We start from the raw sequence: 19,252 nt of genomic DNA, 5'->3' as shown, positions 1-19,252 counted from the left end.
TCATTAAAATTTGGGGGAGTGAACACTTTTTAACGAAATTCATGACAGAGGCATAAAGCCATTTCAGAACAGAAGTAAAATTAGGAAATACAAAAGGCAAGAAATAAGGAGGAAGACTGGCTGGAGTGGAAGTAAGGGTCATAGATGTTGAGAAGGTTAAAGGGTTTAAAAATCAGAAACAGGCAGGGTAGTTAATATGAATGATTACATGGCTTTGAGGAGAAAGGAGTCCTTTTCCTGCTCTCAGTGAAACAGGAGAAGATTAAGATGAAATTATCTCTGCCAAAAAGGGCATAGAGAAAGTGTATCACTAGGTGAAAGTTTCATGTAGGTAAGATGGCAGAGGGAAAAATTAGGGGAAAAGTTAAAGAATATAGTGGATTTTGTCCAGTTGCTTGATTTTCAACAACAACAACAATCCTATTATCAAGGTCTGCAAAAATTTCTATGCTGCCAACCAAATCCAGTAGACACATTGTCCTCATATTGCTTGATCTCTTTCAGCACAGTTAACTACTACCTCCTTCTTTAAACATTCCCATCTTGTGAATTCCGTGATCTTACCCTCTCTTGATTCTGTGGCAGCTTCTTCTCTGCCAAATTCCATGTTATGCCCAGCACTCTGGCCTCAGTATTCTTATCTTACTGAGCCACACTCTCTGTCTAGGTGATTTCATCCAGTTGCATGGGTTCAATGCCATTTTATATGCCAAGGACTCTCACATTTTATCTTCATTCATGACTTCTCTCTTAGCCACTCTCTGAGACGTCTCTGTTCATCTTAAATATCCGCTTGACTGTCTAATGGTCATTTCAAACTCAAAATATCCAATACAAAACTCTCAATTCCTTGACCAACCTCAGGAAATGATCACCACCATCCACCCAAGGAACCTAAGAATCATCTTTTATTTCTCTCCATCCCATTTCCAAGTCCATAAGAGATGTGTCCCATTTTTAAATGTAGCAAAAAAGGAGAAATCTGAAAGAGTATTCCATACCATAGTCAGTCGTCATTGAGAAAGTATCACCCAAAAGTTAGAGAAGGAGGTTTGACACTTAGTGTGTGAAGTAGAAAAGGCCCAAAAAGAAAAGAAAAGAACCAGAGACAGTTAGCCAGATCTGAGAAGTAACATGCTGTACATTTCCCTTATACTTAGGGAGCATTCACTGCATCAGCTATACTTTTCTTAGCTGAAGAATTTCCTCCTCTCACCCTTAGTGGTGACTTTTAGTTTATTATAAGAGTAAGAAACTTGCTGTTCTCAACTTTGGTAAGGATAGACTATCAAAACACTGAGTCTAAAAGTCCTAATTCTCAACTTTCACTTTTTAAAATGAGTAATCTTGTCATCAAAAGAAAACTTCATGGCTTAACAACAACAATAATCTATTAATAAGTAAAGGAATAATGAGGTAATGAGACTGATATGTTATATATGTTGGACAAATGTATTTCTGGGTAGTTCCATAGAGGAGGAAAAAAAATCTATTCCTCTCTCTCTCCCTCTCTCTCTCTCTCTGTATCTATCTATCTTGAATTGTTTCCCCAGGGCCAGGGTATATTGGAATATTGACACTGAAATTCCATCATTTCAATCCCTGGATATAAATAAAATGAATTACACTTGTTTTTTGGTTTGTTTGTTTGTTTGTTTGGGGTTTTTTGTTTTGTTTTTTTTTGCAGCCTGGAGATGAGATCTTTCCTAAAGATGAAAATGGCAAATGGTTATATAGCAAGTCAGATCTATGTGCCACTTGGGAGGTAAGTTCAAGTGGGCCTCTTATCTTAAAACACTACGTTTAAAAATTGTGATCTGATTGTTCTTGTTCGATTTATGGAGAATTCCAACCTTTACTCCCAATGAAAAATAATAGTCAAAACAGGTATTTCTAACCATGAGCAAAGATGTATAAAATATCCACTTCTGGGTGCTGAGAAATGTTTGATTTTGTTTTGATGGAAGAGAAGAATGCCAAAGATAAGAGAGAGGTGTGGGAGGAAAAAGAAAGTAAAGGAAATAAGTTCTACTGTAACAGTAAATAAAAATATGTAAATGAGACAAACTCACAAATTTTTAAAGTTTCTCAAATCAAATTTTAAAAAATCAATAATATGTCTAAAAGAAACAAACTTAAGACAAAATAATACACAAAAAAACAGAAAAATAATTCTGGTTCCACTTCTGAACAAACTATGGGCTCCTTCCCCAAGATCACAGAGTGGGAAATTAGGGGAAAATCATGAGAAAACCCTTATAGATTCATAGTTGGGGGTAGGGGGTGTTAATAGATATTTTGAACTGGTTTATGAGGTAATATGGTAGCTTTCACCTAAAGTAGAAGGCAGCCCAGGAACCAGTAAGATGATAATATAGGAGAGGAACTGTTGAAGTTCTTTATACTCTTTCTATTCTCCTATTGTAGCCTTGGTACAGATACTGTCTGCTCCACACTTGGGACTCATGTTCAGATGTCTTTTAGGAAACTAAAATCCTGCACTTACGAGAAGTTGGGAAAAACATAAGTTACTACCTGAGCTCTGGCAGTAGTTCCCTTGCCTCTCCCAATCCAAACTCCAAAAGCTGGAAATTATACTCTAATGATTATCTCTTTCTAATAGAATTCCCCCCATATAGGTAACAGCTGAAAATCTGAACTGTGGATTGTTTTGAGGGTGAGGAGGCACTAACTGGGTTTTCTGGTGCCTGGCGCTCTCTACTTGAAAGACCATAAACTCACTCCTGACCTCACTGGAGCTGACTGGGACTGCCTGACAGTGTAGCCAATATGCTTGGGAGAAAATGAGTTCAGAGCCCAAAGTAACAAGGCATTTATCTCACAAAGAAACAACATATCTCAATTACCCATCCCAGCATAAACAGAACAGAGGCTGAAGAACTTTTTAATTAGCTAATTAATATATTAAAGGAAGTTAAAAAATATATATTAGCAATATGAAATAAAAACAAGAAAACAGTTTTAAAAGCAGGCAAAAATAATAATTAGGAAAAATAAAAAATGCAATAGATGGGATAAAAATAGAATGGGTACAGATAAGGAAAAAAAATTTAAGCTTGAAAGATCAGATTGAGGAAGTCTTCCAATAAGAAGGAAAGGACAAGAAAAAATTTTTAAATATGAAATATGTGGGTGGGGAATAGCTCAGTGGTAGAGTGCATGCCTACCATGCACCAGGTCCTGGGTGCAATCCCCAGTACTTCCATCAAAAAAACTTAAAAGTTAAAATATGAAAAGCTGAGAGATATAAATGATAAAATTAGAATTTCCAGTATCCATACAACAGGAGTCTTAGAAAAAAAGTAAGAAGAAATAAGAAAAAGAGGCAATAATTGAAGGGAAAAAATCCCCGAAATATTGAAAAGGTGTGGATTACCAATAAAGAAACCCATACTTAGGTGCTTTATAGTGAAACTTCAAAATATCAACATAAAAAGAAAATTAAAACTTCCAGAGTATAGTAAACAAGCCAATAAAGAAGACAAAATGAAATAATAAAAAATAATTAATCCAGGAAAAGGCAGGAAAGTAAGAAAAGGGGGAAAATGAATAGACGGGGAAAATAGAAAATAAATAGCAAGGTGGGACATTTAAATTCATTGGCATCAATAATCACAGTGTATGTAAATAGTCTAAACAACCCAGTCAAAATGCAGAGGTTGTCAGAATGGATAAAAAGCAAAACCCCACTATATTTTATATACAAGAAACTCATTTTAAATAATAAGACACAAATAGGTTGAAAGTAAAAGATTTTTAAAAAGTAAAAGGCTAGAATAAGATGTACTAGGCTGATAGTGGTCAGAAGAAAGCTGGAGTAGTTATTTTAGTATCAACAAAAACTTCAGAGCAGAGAGTATTATCAGAGATAAAGTTTGTTTTATAATAAAGGGGTCAATCCTCAACAGCTATGCATCTAATAACAGAACTCCAAAATACATGAACCAAAACTAAGAGAACTGAAAAGAGAAAAGAATAATCCACAATTATAGTCAGAGATTTCAAAATCTCTCTCTCAATGATTGAGATAATAAGTAGACAGAAAATCTGTACAATATAGATTTAAACATTATCAAACAACTTGACCTAATTGATATTTATAGAATACTTTGCCAAAATATAACAGAATGCTATTTTTAAGTACATATAGAACAATTCACAGAATAGTTCATTTTCTGAGATACAAAACAAATCTCAATACATTTAAAATATTCTTTATGCAAAGCAGGCTATCTAATGAAATTGAAATTAAATTTGAAGTTAATAACAAAAACTTATCTGAAAAATCATTAAATATTTGAAGACTAAGAAACATATATGTAAATAACCCATAAGATATACAAGAAATAACAAAATCCGTATCTATATATAATCTATTTACTAGCAATACATAATTAGAAGTTGAATTTTTTAAAAACAGTATTAAATATTTAGAGATAAATTTAATAAAATATGTGCAAGACTTATATAGCAAAAACTACAATATTCCGCTGAGAGAATTTTTTTTAATCTAAATAAATGGAGAGCTATATCACGTTCTTTGATGGAAAGACTGAATACAGATAAGTTGTTAATTCTCTCCAGATTCATGGATAGAGTCGATGTAATCCCAATCAAAATCCCAAAAGAAATTGAAAAGCTAACTCTAAAATGTAAAGGGAAGTGCAAAAAACATAATGACAAAGATTTACTTAATTTACTAAGAAGATATACCAGTTTTAAACACATATATACCAAATAAAATATCTTCAAAATATATAAAGCAAAAATTGATAGACTAGAGAAAGACATTGATGAAATCACTATATAATGGGAGATTTCTGACATATTCCTTTAAATTATTGAAAAGCCAGGAAAAGCTTGACCTAATCTTCTATATAATGTGTGTATATGTGTATATACATACACATATGTATGAATGAGAAAAACAGAAAGATTTGTATCCAAAAATAGGAGAATATATATTTTCTACACATACCAGACATTTATAAGAATTTTCAGGTATCATGCCATAAAGAAAACCTCCACATATTTTAAGAAATAAGATCATTACTGTGTTGGTATACATTACGAAAATACAAAGGGAAGATACAATACGATATTTCCCCAAATCACTCAGTTACAGAATTCTTGCCTTTCTCCTGCACCTTTTTTCACTTCATGGAGCCTATACCCAGGGACTTTCATTTTTAAAGAATTTATAGTCCCCCCATAAGTATTTATTCTTGCTTATTTGGAGGCTGCTTTCTTGACCTGTTGGCTTTTATGCTACAGGCTTTGGAAGCTTGCAAAGATGCTGGTTTGGTGAAATCCCTTGGAGTATCCAATTTTAACCGCAGGCAGCTGGAGCTCATCCTGCACAAACCAGGACTGAAGTATAAGCCAGTCAGCAACCAGGTACAGCTTGAGCAGGGGAGGGAGGTGAGGGGAAGTGGAGGTTTGGGGAGTGTGGGATAATCTATTACTTAACAGAAAGAAACCTGTACTAGGAGTCAGAAAGTCTTGCGGTCACTCTACATATATCTTACCATTAGACCCTGGGCAAGTCAATTTATGTCTCTTAAGAAAAAAGAATTGAAAGTTCAAATCCAGGCAAAAGTAACCCCAAAAAATTTTTGAAGAAAAATAATGAGCAGGAACAAAACTTACCAGATATTGACACACACAGAGTATTTAAAATAATGCAAAATTAGTACAAGAACCAACATACAAAAAAATAGAAAATAAGAAATGTCTTAGAAATAGCCCCAAGTAAAATAAAAACTTAATGTAAAATAAAATGGCACAAACTAATGACAAAGGGTTTGATTTTTCAGTAAATATGTGGGGAAAATTGATAGTCAAATATAGACCTTTGCCTCATGTCATACTCCAAAATGTCCTTTTAATCAGGAGTTCAAGAAAAAACAGGAAATTATTTGTGAACACTACAGAAAAATTTTAGTTTTCTTGAGCTGTGGATAGAAAAGGAAGCCATGGGAAAATTACAAAGAAAACCAACGCATGTAATGGTGTAAGAATGTTAAACCCTAAAAATATTAGAAACAAAGAGCAAACAAAAATAGAGAATTATATATTTTAAAAATATAACAGAAAAGGGGGATCATATCCTTATTAATTAAAAGCCTAATAAAAATCAATGAGAAAAAATACTAAGGTTCAACAGAAAAATGGGAAAAAGAAATGAGCAGAAATTCACAGGAGATAAATTGCAAGGTTGGTAAACATGAAGAATGTTCAGCTGCACTAGTAATTATGAAATTTAAGTGTAACTTTGTATTGTGTATCAAATTAGCAAAGCTTTTGTTTTATTTTTTAGTATAATGTTTTATGAAAGCAAGTGGTGGAGTGCTGGCAAATGCAGATTGGTTCAACCTTACTGAAAAGCAATTTTGCAATAAGTATTAAGAGTCTTAAAAAATGTTCAATCTTCTATTTTTAGGAATCTATCCTTGTGAAAAAAATCAGAATGCCCATGTGTGTGTTTGTCACAGTGCTGTTTATAATGGCAAAAAAAAAGGGGGGGGGGTAACATAAATATGAAAAATTAGGAAAGTGTTTAAATAAACTTTAAAACATTCATAGTATGTGAAATCTTAACAAAAGATGTTCTTGAATCACTTTTGAGGAAAAGAGAAATGGCCAGGATATTAAATGGAATGGCCAGGATACAAAAGGTAATATAGCATGGAAGTGATTACATTATTTAAAAAGTGCAAATATTGGAAAGAAATAAATCAAAATACTGTGTTTATGTCTGGCAGTGAATTTTACAAGTAAATTCTGTTTTCTTCTTTATGCTTTACTGTATTTTTCAAGTCTTCTGCAGCAAGCTTATATTACTTTTATAATCACAACAAAATACTATTCTCTACCTTGTTAGATAGGGATTGTGATACCCTCTTCCCCCTACTTCATAAAACATTAAGAGGCTACACTAAAAAATGCTCTTGGATCTGGTAAATATTCACATATTGGGATTATGGTGGACTTGTTTGTTGAATTCATTGTTTTTAGAAAGTCAAAAGAGTCTGATACAAGTTTATAACAGAAGAAATGAATTATTACCTACATCATGACAACAGCCCACAGCTAAAACAGAAGTGTTGCTCTATTAGACACACAGCTTCCGAATTGACACCTCAGCTAGCAATATATCATATGCGCTCAGGAACAGAGCACAACAACCTTTGCCTTCCTAATTGATCTCAATCCATCCCTTTATTCCTAAGTATAGGGATTCTTAAGTATCTCTCACCAGCATATCTCTTAACATCTCCTTCCTGCACACCTAAGAACAATATTTTGTTATAAAAATGTTGAAATGACAAACTGGTTCCTTACAAATGTACAGCAACAGATGGTGATTTTTAAAAAGTGAAGTGTAGTCAATTTATAATGTGTTAATTTCTGGTGTACAGCATAGTACTTCAGTTGTACATATATATTCCTTTTTATATTATTTTTCATTATAAGCTATTATAAGGTATTAAATATTTTTCCCTGTGCTATATAGTAGGACCTTATTATTTATCTACTTTATATATAGTAGTTAGTATCTGCAAATCCCAAACTCCCAATTTATCCCACTCCCATTCCCCCCTGGTAACCATAAGTTTGTTTTCTATGTCTGTGAGTCTGTCTGTTTTATAAATAAGTTCATTTGTGTCATTTTTTTAGATTCCACATATAAGTGATATCATATGGTATTTTTCTTTCTCTTTCTGACTTAACTTCACTTAGTATGACAATCTTCAGGTCCATCCATGTTGCTGCAAATGGTATTATTTTATTCTTTTTGTGGCTGAGTAGTATTCCATTGTATATATATACACTACAGTTTGTTTTAATCCAGTTGAGAAGGAGTTTTTGACCTGAGAATGAAAAACAGAGTAAAAATATGACCATGTGTTCCCTCATGCCAAGGAGTAAATACTCTGATCTGTTGACGCAAGAATATCGATCAGCTTCATAAACATACCCTGAAAGAGAAACAAGGCGTGTTGGAGGATCATAGCCTGAGCCTATTCACGTGTTCTGTGGTGTTTGAAAGCAGAATACATCAAAACTCTAGCCATGGCACAGATCAAAGTGTGGGTCTCCTGGCAGCCAGCCACTACTCTGTGCCGTAGGTACATGTGTACCTACTCCAGAGATAAAAAATGAGCAGCTTTTAACCCAGGAATATGATGAGCACATTGTGTGCATTATACAGAGTGGACATATTTTATGTGCAAGGGATACATATATGAAGTCCTTGCATAACTCAAAATTCACATATTTAAAAACTAATTTTCCCATTAGACTAAATCTAACATAAGATTTACAAATTGTATTTTTCACTGGCTTCATGAACAAATTCACATACAATATAACCTCACTCTATACTCATTCTCAGAGCCTGAGCATCCCAGGATTCCTAACTACCCTCTACGATGTTCATCTGAAGAAACATGCCTCCAGGCTCCACTCCTGGCTTTGTCTGAAAGCCTTCCTAGTTTCCCCCAGTGCTCTCCCAGCCTAATTTCAAGAACACTGTGGATCTCCTCAAGCCATTTAATCTCACGCCAAGTTCCAACACCTAACTTTATGAATTAAGGACTGAAGGGGAGAAAGGAGGGAGGGAGGGAAAGGAAGAAGAGAAGGAATAAGGGAAGTTCCCAAATTCTTCAGTTTTTCCTGATCTTCTTCACTATGCCTAAGTCACAGGTATCCTGACACAAGAATCAGTAAATATTTGTTGAGGGATTTCATTAGTGAAATTAAAATTTAACAGTTTTTCATGGAAAGACAGAAGGGGTTGGGGTTAATTTATGAAAGGACTTTTGTTATTTTCCTTCATGGGTTCTGTCCAGCTTCTGAACTTCACCCTGTGAGATTCTGATATCTAAAACTACAGCATTACCAAAGAGTGTTGTGAAAGTCCCAGACACACCAAGACACTGACAAGTTACATCAGTTTTATATAGCAAACAAAAAAAGTAAAGAGCACAGCTCCACTGGCCCATTTACAAAAGGCTCTACCCAGTCCCTAGCAAAGAAGAAAGGCAAGTGTGCTTAGATACACTTTTCTTTGGAAATAAGGATGACATCAAGGCCCTGTAACATCAGAAACCATCACCACTCCTCTACCTTAAACTAGCATTTGGTCCCAACCTGAAATGTCCCCACTGGCTGCAGCCCTTATGAAGCCCAGCCTGCAATAGTCTGCAGCATCAAAAGTGATTTCCTAAGATTCTGGCTCTGTTCTCTCTGTATAATTATTGTTTTCACTCATTCAACAAATAGTCATCAAGCCTTGCCTTATGCCAGGCACTTTGCTAGGTTCTAGGCATGCAAAAATGACCAAAGATAAATGCAGTCCTTGCTCTCCTGGATCAGACATTAATCAAAAATCATGAAAGTTATTTGTAGTTAGAAGCTGAGATAAATTCTCTGAAGACAAGGAATGTGGTTCTCTGAGGTCATAGGCACTTGGATCATATTAGCTTATTCACTCTCACCCCCACCCCCACTTCCTTCCCCTCCCCATTGAAATTTCCTTCACTGAATGCTCCTTTAGTGATATGCCCTAAAGTCTTTTTTTAAATCTAAAAACTGTTTATGCAAAGATTTCTATTGTATTCATTATATTATATATTTGAGTTTATGTTAATTCAAAAGTTTTTATTGAATACATGTTTCTAATATGTTGCCCAATGCAACTTTCTTTAAACTCCCAAATTTGTTCAGTCACAGAATGGATATTCACATGCCTGTTTGTTCTGTTTTTTAAATTGTATTAGCCTTATTATGTATACCTTTTCCTATAAACCATATAAAATCTTTTTTTCAAAAAGTAGATTATAAAAATGTTCACTACATATACAAATACACATATACACAAGTATATACATACATACAGATATATACACATGTATATATACATATTTAATAGGCCAGAGACAGGTAACAGCACTGCAACCTGATTAGAAAGGAGTCCCTGAAAATATTTGCAAATGATGTGACTGACAAGGGACTAATTTCCAAAATATACAAACAGCTCATACACCTTAATATCAAGAAAAAAAAAAAGAAACTCAACCAAAAAATGGGCAGAAGACCTAAGTAGATATCTTTTCAAAGAAGACAGACAGATGGCCAACAAGCACATGGAAAGATGCTCAACATCACTAATTGTTAGAGAAATGCAAATTAAAGCTACAATGAGATATCACCTCACACCAGCCAGAATGGCCATCATTAAAAAGTCTACAAAGGATAAATGCTGGAGAGGGTGTGGAGAAAAGGGAACCCTTCTACACTGTTGGTGGAAATGTAAATTGGTGCAGCCACTATCGAGAACAGTACGGAGGTTCTCAAAAAACTAAAAATAGACTTACCATATGATCCATCAATCTCACTCCTGGGCATATTCCCAGAGGAAAATATAATTCAGAAAGACACATGCACCCCAGCGTTCATAGCAGCACTATTTATAATAGGCAAGACATGGAAACAACTCAAACGTCCATCAACAGATGACTGGATAAAGAAGTTGTGATATATTTATACAATGGAATACTCCTCAGCCATAAAAAAGAATAAAATAATGCCATTTGCATCAACATGGATGGACCTGGAGATCGTCATTCTAAGTGAAGTAAGCCAGAAAGAAAAAGAAAAATGCAATATGATATCGCTTATATGTTGAATCTTAAAAAAAGACACAAATGAACTACTTATTATTTATAGCTTAGATGACTGATTTCTTGAAATGTGTAAGCACATTTGTCCTTTATGATCGCATTACCGCATTCTGTTGATTCTTATTTTGTGGTTGGCTTTATTCCTTTGATAACTATGTAAATTTAAAAAGCTAAAGCTCTAAACTGTTCTTAGAAACAATGAACAGTACACATATGTAAATTCTAAAATGGTTTTATCTATCAAGTTGCTCTTCCTAGAATAAACTTTGTTTCCAAAAAAAAGGAGTCCCTGTAGGGAAAATTAAATGTGTTTGGAACAAGCAGGTAGGCATGAAATTAAGAAATTCATATTTAGTCTTTAAGCAATGGAGTGACATGATTAAAAATGTGTTTGGAAAGGTTAGTCTACCAATAATAAATAAGACGGAAAATGGAAAAGAGACTGAAGAGGGAGAGTAATGCTGGGAGTGGGAAAGGGTAGAAAGGGGAAGAAATACAGTCAGCCCTCTATATCCATGGATACAGAACGTGCAAACGCGGGGGGCCCACTGTACATTTTATAGAATGGACTTGAGCACCTGCAGGCCTCAGTATTTGCAGGAGATGGGGGGAGAAGGGGATGTTCCTGGAACCAATCCTCCGTGGATACTGAGGGACTACTATACTATGGACATTATGATTCCTAACCTATTTTAGTCTATGTGTCGCTTTTTAAAATTAAGAAATGTTCCCAAGTAGGGGAAGTAATTGAAGTGTCTTAGGGAAAAGGAGGGAGCGAGATTATGAGGGGGCAGGGGAAAGAAAAGAAACAGGAAAAACTGACATGGAAAAAAAAGGTTATCAAATTAGAAAGACCCACGTCTAAGGGCCCCACTTTACCTTTTCACTTCATCAATAGCATTTTCTTGTGCTTTCTAGAAATGTGACTTGTTAAATATTAAGTATTCCAGATAGTGAAAATAATAATTATACAATTAAAATATTTTAATTAAGCCTTGGTTGATTTTAATTAAAAAGAAAAAAAAAAACATGTAGGTCAAAAACTACCATAATGTTTAAGAAACTTTAAGAACTTTTGTTGACACAAGTATTTTTAGTGCAGGAATCTTGTCAATAAGACAAAGAACAGGAAAGTAGGCCTAAATTTGGTGGTATAAAGAACTCTCCACCAAGACAAAATACATCTTTACATATAGTTCTGTACACACTCTATCTCTTGTGAAAATATTGTTAGGTGTTTGATAGCTAGGGACACAGAGCTTCTGCAACCTGTCACTTTCACTTAGCAAGACTGTAATCTGAACCTTGAGACTGTATGTTTATTATGGAAAATAGTATTTGCTAGAATATTTACTATAAATAACTGAGTCTGTTCGGTTCAAGTTTTAAACTCTGATAGCTGTAAAAATTGAATTTGTTCCCCAGTTATTTTAGAATTAACCCACGGGTGGTGACCTCACTAATCTTGTTTTAATTAATAATCACCCATATATAAACAATGTAACCTTCTTTATCAGAAAAAAATATTTAAGATTTGCCCAGCTATCCGTAATACTTTGCAATGGATTTTATTGAGGAACTTTAAAAAAATTATGTAAAATTGCATTCATCTACAAAGCCTTAATTTTGTGTTCCACTCTCTCTCCAATGCAACACATAGGTTGAGTGCCATCCATATTTCACCCAGCCAAAGCTCTTGAAATTTTGCCAACAACATGATATTGTCATTATTGCATACAGCCCTTTGGGGACCTCTAGGAATCCGACCTGGTAGGTAATGCTGTATGTCTCCTCCAGTACTTCCTTTGGTGTAGAGTGTGAATGTAAATTGCTTGATTGGAATGACTCTGTTCGGCTGTGTGACCATAAGTCTCTTCAAGTCATTCTCCACACACACAAAAATAGAGCTAATAAAACCTTCCTCACTGAGATTTTGTAACAATTGGTTATACTCTACCTGTGAAATGCCTAATGGTACCTGAAACACAGAAAATGCTCAATAAATCTTAGTTTGATTATTATTTGACGAAGAGTCTCTACGGCCATATTCTGAAGTTTTTGAATTTTTAAAATCTCTGTATTCAATGACAACACTTCTATTGTGATGTATTCCACAAACTTAAGTAGAAAATTTTCTACTCTGAGATGATCCCAAGAGTTGTACCTCTGTTTCTTCCATTTCAGCCTTCTTGCCTTTCCCTGTATGCCTACTTCCAACCCTATTCTTTCTATAAAACCTGTCAAAGAAATATTACTTACCCTCTGGAAGAGGCAGCTCTATAAATTTGCCTCTCTTGATCTTCCCATAGTAAGAGCAAATTGTCATTGAGTACTCTGCACTCAGAGAAGTTGGTTACAGGTGACCTCAAAATGTCCTGGATAGGTTAAAATGTGAATGGGGTGAGGAGGGGGGTGGCAGAGGGTGATGATAGATTAACCACTGGTTCTCATTACTCGAGCTAAGTATGATGCATATTCTTTTTTTTTTTTAAAGGGTGAATGTATCTCCCCCACCTTTGTTAGAGGATCCACTTCTAAACTCACTGGGGAAAAAGTACAGTAAGACAGCAGCTCAAGTTGTTTTGCGCTTCAACATCCAGCGAGGAGTGGTTGTCATTCCTAAAAGCTTTAACCCTGAAAGGATCAAAGAAAACTTTCAAGTAAGAGAACCACTTCTAGAAATGTAAAAAGTAGTTGTTTTTTTTATGGGAATTTTCTGTCCAGATTAATAAGAAACTTGCAATACTTTCATATGTTATTTTATAGACCAGCTCCCCAACCCACTCTGCCCATATCTAGATTTAATGTTAGCTGAATTTGAGACAATTCCTAGTAATTTGGGGATTGCTTTGCTCCTTGTATGTTATCTAGCTCCCTTATTTCTTCTGTTTCCTTACCTATTGACTCTGGACCCTACCTACGCACTTCTCTGCCTGCACAGCAGGAATAGAAGGTATAAAATTTGAAATTTATAATAGTCAACTTTCCACCTTCTTAATGGCTCTGGAAAAAGTTGGGGACAAATTGGGAAATTATTGAAGAGGCTCATTTAGACTTCATGAACCCCCTTTATTCCCTCTATAAGTAATCTGCAGTCAGCGTTATGACCTATGGGTGAGAGGAAAGAGGCCCCCAGACAATGGACTGATTAGTTTACTGTGATACTTCCAGAGACTACACTGCTAGGTAAGTGCAGCCATAGAAAAGTAGCATATAAAGTTAATCAGTTACCCATCAGTTAATAATTTAAATTTCAAAAGTAAGATTTTTTTTAGTTTTACTCATAAAGATAAAAATGAGATAATATTTATCCCTTCAGATAGGAAAAGAATCAGAATGTTGACAGTATGTGGGAAAACAAGCACTTTCATAAAATGTTAGAAATATTAATTGGTTTAAGATTTGAAGGAGAAGGATGTCATTTTTCTATATCTACCAAAATTCAAATATACATATCCATCGACCCAATAATCTTTTCCTATAGATGTATTTGCATGCTCGTGCACATATACATAGGTGTTTATTACAGCATACTTTATCAGTTAAAAAAAACTGGGAACAATTTTCAATAGGATCTTATAAAACAAATTATGTTAATTTGTGCAATGAAATATTATATAGCCATTTTTATTTTTCTTTTTTAAATGAAATTTATTGAGATATAATTGAAATGCAATGAACTTACAATATTTAAAGTGTCAAGTTGGGTAATTTTTGACATATGTACACACCCATGAAACCATCACCATAATCAAGATAAAGAACATATTCATCACCTCCAAGAGTTTCCTCATTCCCCTTTGTAATCTATCCCTCCTGGTCCACAGCCACAAGCCAGCACTGATTTGCTTTCTATCCCTGTAGTTTAGTTTGCATTTGCTAGAATTTAATATAAATGAATTTACACAGTATGTGTACTTTTATACCCATTTTTAAATAATAAAGTGAAAATACAAGTACTGACATGGGAAGACATCCATGATATTAGACAATTTATCTTCAGAGCTTTTTGCTACCACATGAAAGACTGCAACTCAAATTTACCAAAGAAAAAGAGACACAATTTTTTGGCTTACATAACTGGGAAGTCCATGGATAGATCAGTCATGACTGGACACAGGTATTCAAATGATTTATGAAAGGATTGAGTTCTCCCTACCCCGTCTTTCCATATGGTGGCACAAACAGTCCAGGTTAATCTAGTCCTCATATTGAATAAAGATGATCACAGATAAAGGCTTCTGTCAGGGTCTCTATCAATACCTGCTTGTCCCTTTGTGGGTCATTGGCTACTCCCATAATAATCACTGTCCAGTGAACAAGATACCTTGATTGCCCTTGGGCTACACCTTTATTCCTGTGCTGAAGGAGGTGAGGTCATGTGACAAGTAGCCCCACTAGGTCAGGAAAGGTGTTAAGCAAAAAAGAAATTTGTAAGGATTTATTTTATAAGTGATTGGTTCATTCATCACTGTTTTTATGTTATGCACACTTTAATTTCCTTATACAATCTCATAAACTCCAATACTTAGGTAATAAATAATCAAAGGAAAGAATTCCCTGAAAAGAGCAGCTACAAACGATCCTCAGGGGAATGACTAAATAAACTGTGTTACAACTGTACTATGGATGCAGTGGTTAAATGGATAAAGTCAGTCTATATATTTTGACAGAAAAGATCACCATAAGATAGTACGTAAATGAAATAAAGTTGCAGAATATAAAAATATGACACAATTTTTGCATTTTGCTCTTAGTGTACTGAATGTTTGGAAGGAATATATGGGAAGAGGAATAGGACTAGGGTAGTAAGTATCAGGAAGAACTTTCATTTTTCACTCCATATGTGTCCATGTACTTCTGTAGTGTTTCATTTCTTTACAAAGAGCATGTATTTATGTATTACTTATATATATAAATTTATAAGTGTAAATACTAAAATGAAAGTTAAGGGATAGAAATATAAAATAATAAAGTAAGAGAAAATAAATTATAAACACATAAACCAAGAGTTAAAAATATAAATAAGCTAAAATAAACTACTAAAATGTTAATAAAGGACAACTATAAAACCAGAGTATAAGCTGTACAAGCTAAGAAAAAACAAAACAATGAAAATGTATTTAGAATTAAAAGGCAGAAAAAGAAATACTAAAAATGATGAGAGAAAAGATTAATAGGATAAAGTAAAGAAAATTAAAAGTTTAAAAAATACATAAGCAAATTCAGAGACTAAGCAATATTTTTTTTTAAAGTTTACAAAGGCCATAGTCCAGAATCAAAAGTTCAGCATCTTATACAGAAATAATAAGAATTCTTCACTTTTAGAATTTCAGGAGATGTTCTGAACACATATTGTTTCAGAGCATTTGAAATTTCTTGCAAGATGTCCATGCTGGATTGTCTCAGAGACAAAGGGCAGAAAGAATTCCAGCCCCACATGAGTGGGGTGGCCCCCCAACACTAGCCCAACTCCTCTTAGACATTTGCAGAAATGTTCATAAACCTTTCAAGGGGTCCCGCTGCTGGCCCCACTCCTGTTCCCAAGTATGAGCCATATTCTACTATTGTAAATGTCTGCTTTTTATTTCTTTTTTTTTCAGATCTTTGATTTTTCTCTCACTGAAGAAGAAATGAAGGACATTGAAGCCTTGAATACAAATGTCCGCTTCGTGGAATTGCTCATGTGAGTTCTGGGGGATCATTAATCAACGACTGCCCAGTGGTGTTGGATTGTCAAATGTCAGCCAACAGCCTTCTTATGAACTGGGACTGTGTCCACAGAAGGCACAGGGTAAAGGCCAGTGGGCAGCATGTTCTGAATTAGGTACTTCCTACAAACCTACCTTTTTACTTAAAAGAGTTCTGGCATTTATGACATTCCCATTGGTTAGGTAAAGGCATTGCAGGCTAAAGACTTTGAGAAGAATTAAGTCATAGTGTTTGCATGTTAATACAACAGCGGCACAGATATTCAAACAACGTATTTCTTTCTTTCTTAAAAATCAAAGTGGGCACAGATAAGCGCACATTTGTCAACAAGAACAATTCCTGGGAGAGAGGCATGAGAGTGCAGTAGAAAGAACACCAGGTTGGGAAGAACCTTGAGTTTTAAGACAAATGTTTGCCTATAAGATTTGGAGCTTCTGGCTTCGCCTGTTGTCTGACTTCCCACAAACAAAATTCCTTACACGCCTTCAAAGTGTTGAAAATTCAGCTATCAACAGAAGTAACCATGGGAGGCAGCTTATATCAAGAGAGAAGAAGGAGGGAAGGAATTGTGAATAGGCATGTAAAACAGGCAGGTACTGCTCACCTCTTTTGCTTTTGTTCTAAGCAAAATGTTAATGTGGAGGCAATCAGCCTTTCCCTACACACACACACACACACACACACACACACACACACACACACACACGGTGCTGTCCAGAGCTTCAGTAAAAGGGGCTGGCTTGAGAGAAAACAGAGGAAGAGAGTCGGTGAAAAACAGAGGTGGAGTGAGTAAGAAAGAGAAAGAGGGAATGGTCAGTGAAATTATCAAAGGATGCTAGTAACACATACAGCTGTGCAATGTTTGAAGTGAACTTTTTCCCTTTGGGGGAATTGTTTTGGCAGGTGGTCTGACCATCCTGAATACCCATTTCATGATGAATACTGACTTCAGAGAACTCTGAAACAGATATTTTCCCTCCCATGTGTGCCAGGACTTTGGGCTGGGTAGTTCCCCCAGCTACAGAAATGAAATCCTCAGATGAAGTGGTGATGGAGACATGCTTAACTTTTGTGTACTGTGACTTTGACTTACCTATGTGGTGGTGGGGGATTTAAATCTGTTGAAATAACCATTGGAAATTATCTGCTAATATTTTATTAAATCATTGTCTTCTGAGCTTCAAACAGAAAAACATCAGGCTTTAGAAAAGACTTCAGAGGCAACATATGAAGATAAGTAAGTCATGAATCTGGGTGCTGCCATGGGTAATCTGAGTTCTCTAGCAGTTAACAGGGCAAGAAAGAGGATGGAGAGCTGGAACATGCCAGTGTGCTGGCGGTGGCCTTGATACTCTAGACCATTGACTGTAATACAGACACAGCCAAAATAAGATCCATACATGCATTATAAACATCAAAGTAATTTGCTGCACCTTGAGTAGGGAAGAGGGCTAAGTGTAGAAAAGTCTTAAAATAGAGCTAATTAAACACCACAGCAGTCAACTAAGCTGTACTGATTTGGTTGTTGTTTCCATCCAGTATGTGTTTCTGTAGCTTTTACCCAGCTTGAGAGATAAGTAATTGCTGGTTCTCTCTTGCATGTTTTAGGGCCTGAGCGTCACCATAACTAGTGGTCCATGCCAATACTGCCTGTCACTCTTACCTCCACTTATTGTATGACCACCATTGTGCAGAATGGCTTGAGACAACCAGCATACACAAATGAAGTCCTGCACTGTAAAATAGTCCATAGACAACTATTTTAAAAGAAAACATTTAAAAGGGAGGCTTGAGGAAACACATTGAAAGAAGAGGCTTTATAAAATCATTATACTTAAGACTTTGAAAGTTATTGAGATAACTGAATTTTCAGAAGGTAGCAAGTTCAAAAGAACTGTGAAGATTGTACTATATGCAAATTTTTTAAAAAGTTAATAAGAAGATTATTAGAATTCCATAGAAGAGATGTACCTATTTTCAATTCAACTAGAGCAATATATTTTATTCATCTACATTAAGTCACTCTCGGGTAAGAGAGCTCCTCAAAACTTCAAGGCAAATTTATATTTCTCCAAAACAAATTGCTTATAATTTTCAATGACCTGAAAACATACATTTCCAAGAAATTATCACTTTAATAAAACTGATCTCTACTCATTATTTCCACTAATTCTAATATTAATACTTACAATGCCATCTTTTGGAAAATATCTTGTTCACAAGAAATAATAAAATATGATGATTTATTCTACCACATGAATCTCCGTTTTGTTGCTTGAGGGGTTGGAAAATCATCTACATTCATTTAAAGACCTCTGGTTGAATTCCTACCATACATTCAACACTGGGAAGATAGACAAAAAAAGGGAGAACCATAATGAAAGAACAAATTCAAGTCTCGATCCCTATTGCCAAAACCCTTCAAAATATTTCAGGGAGGCTTATGTGGAGCTGGTGTGGAGGAGGGGCTATACCTATCAAGTCATTTTTTTAAAGACAGGGAAAGAGTCCCATTATTTGTTAGAAAAAAATATATATATATGTATTTCATTTTTAATTTTTAATTTTTTTAAGTTTTTTTTTTGGTGGGGTAATTAGGCTTATTTACTTATTTTTAGAGGAGGTACTGGAGATTGAACCCAGGACCTTGTGCAGGCTAAGCAAGAGCTCTATCACTTGAGCTATACCCTCCGCCCGATACATATTTCTAAAGACTGAAGGAGAAGAATTCTCTTTTAGTCATAACAGACACGGAGGAAAAAGAGTTGGAGACAGAAAACAAAAGTTCAGAAAGGGTGATGGTCTGCATGAGCTTCTGCATGTTACTTCTT

The 19,252-nt window shown here is 35.0% G+C and overlaps 1 protein-coding gene across 1 annotated transcript in view; it reads left to right on the top strand.

The window, feature by feature from the left end:
• The window catches only part of AKR1D1 (aldo-keto reductase family 1 member D1), a 33,883-nt gene extending 15,208 nt beyond the window's left edge, over positions 1 to 18,675 (top strand). Inside the window, exons 4-9 of the mRNA XM_010983167.3 lie at positions 1,688 to 1,765; positions 5,296 to 5,418; positions 12,370 to 12,479; positions 13,204 to 13,369; positions 16,313 to 16,395; positions 17,325 to 18,675. Of these exons, the coding sequence (XP_010981469.1) occupies positions 1,688 to 1,765; positions 5,296 to 5,418; positions 12,370 to 12,479; positions 13,204 to 13,369; positions 16,313 to 16,395; positions 17,325 to 17,367 (603 nt within the window). The 3' untranslated portion in view covers positions 17,368 to 18,675. The remainder of the gene's footprint in view (positions 1 to 1,687; positions 1,766 to 5,295; positions 5,419 to 12,369; positions 12,480 to 13,203; positions 13,370 to 16,312; positions 16,396 to 17,324) is intronic.
• Positions 18,676 to 19,252: the final 577 nt, after the last annotated feature.

Source organism: Camelus dromedarius, chromosome 7, assembly GCF_036321535.1.
Source record: "Camelus dromedarius isolate mCamDro1 chromosome 7, mCamDro1.pat, whole genome shotgun sequence".
In the NCBI taxonomy this organism is placed as follows: domain Eukaryota; kingdom Metazoa; phylum Chordata; class Mammalia; order Artiodactyla; family Camelidae; genus Camelus; species Camelus dromedarius.
Note: the sequence above shows the minus strand (reverse complement) of the source record. Positions and strands in the feature narration are given on the sequence as shown.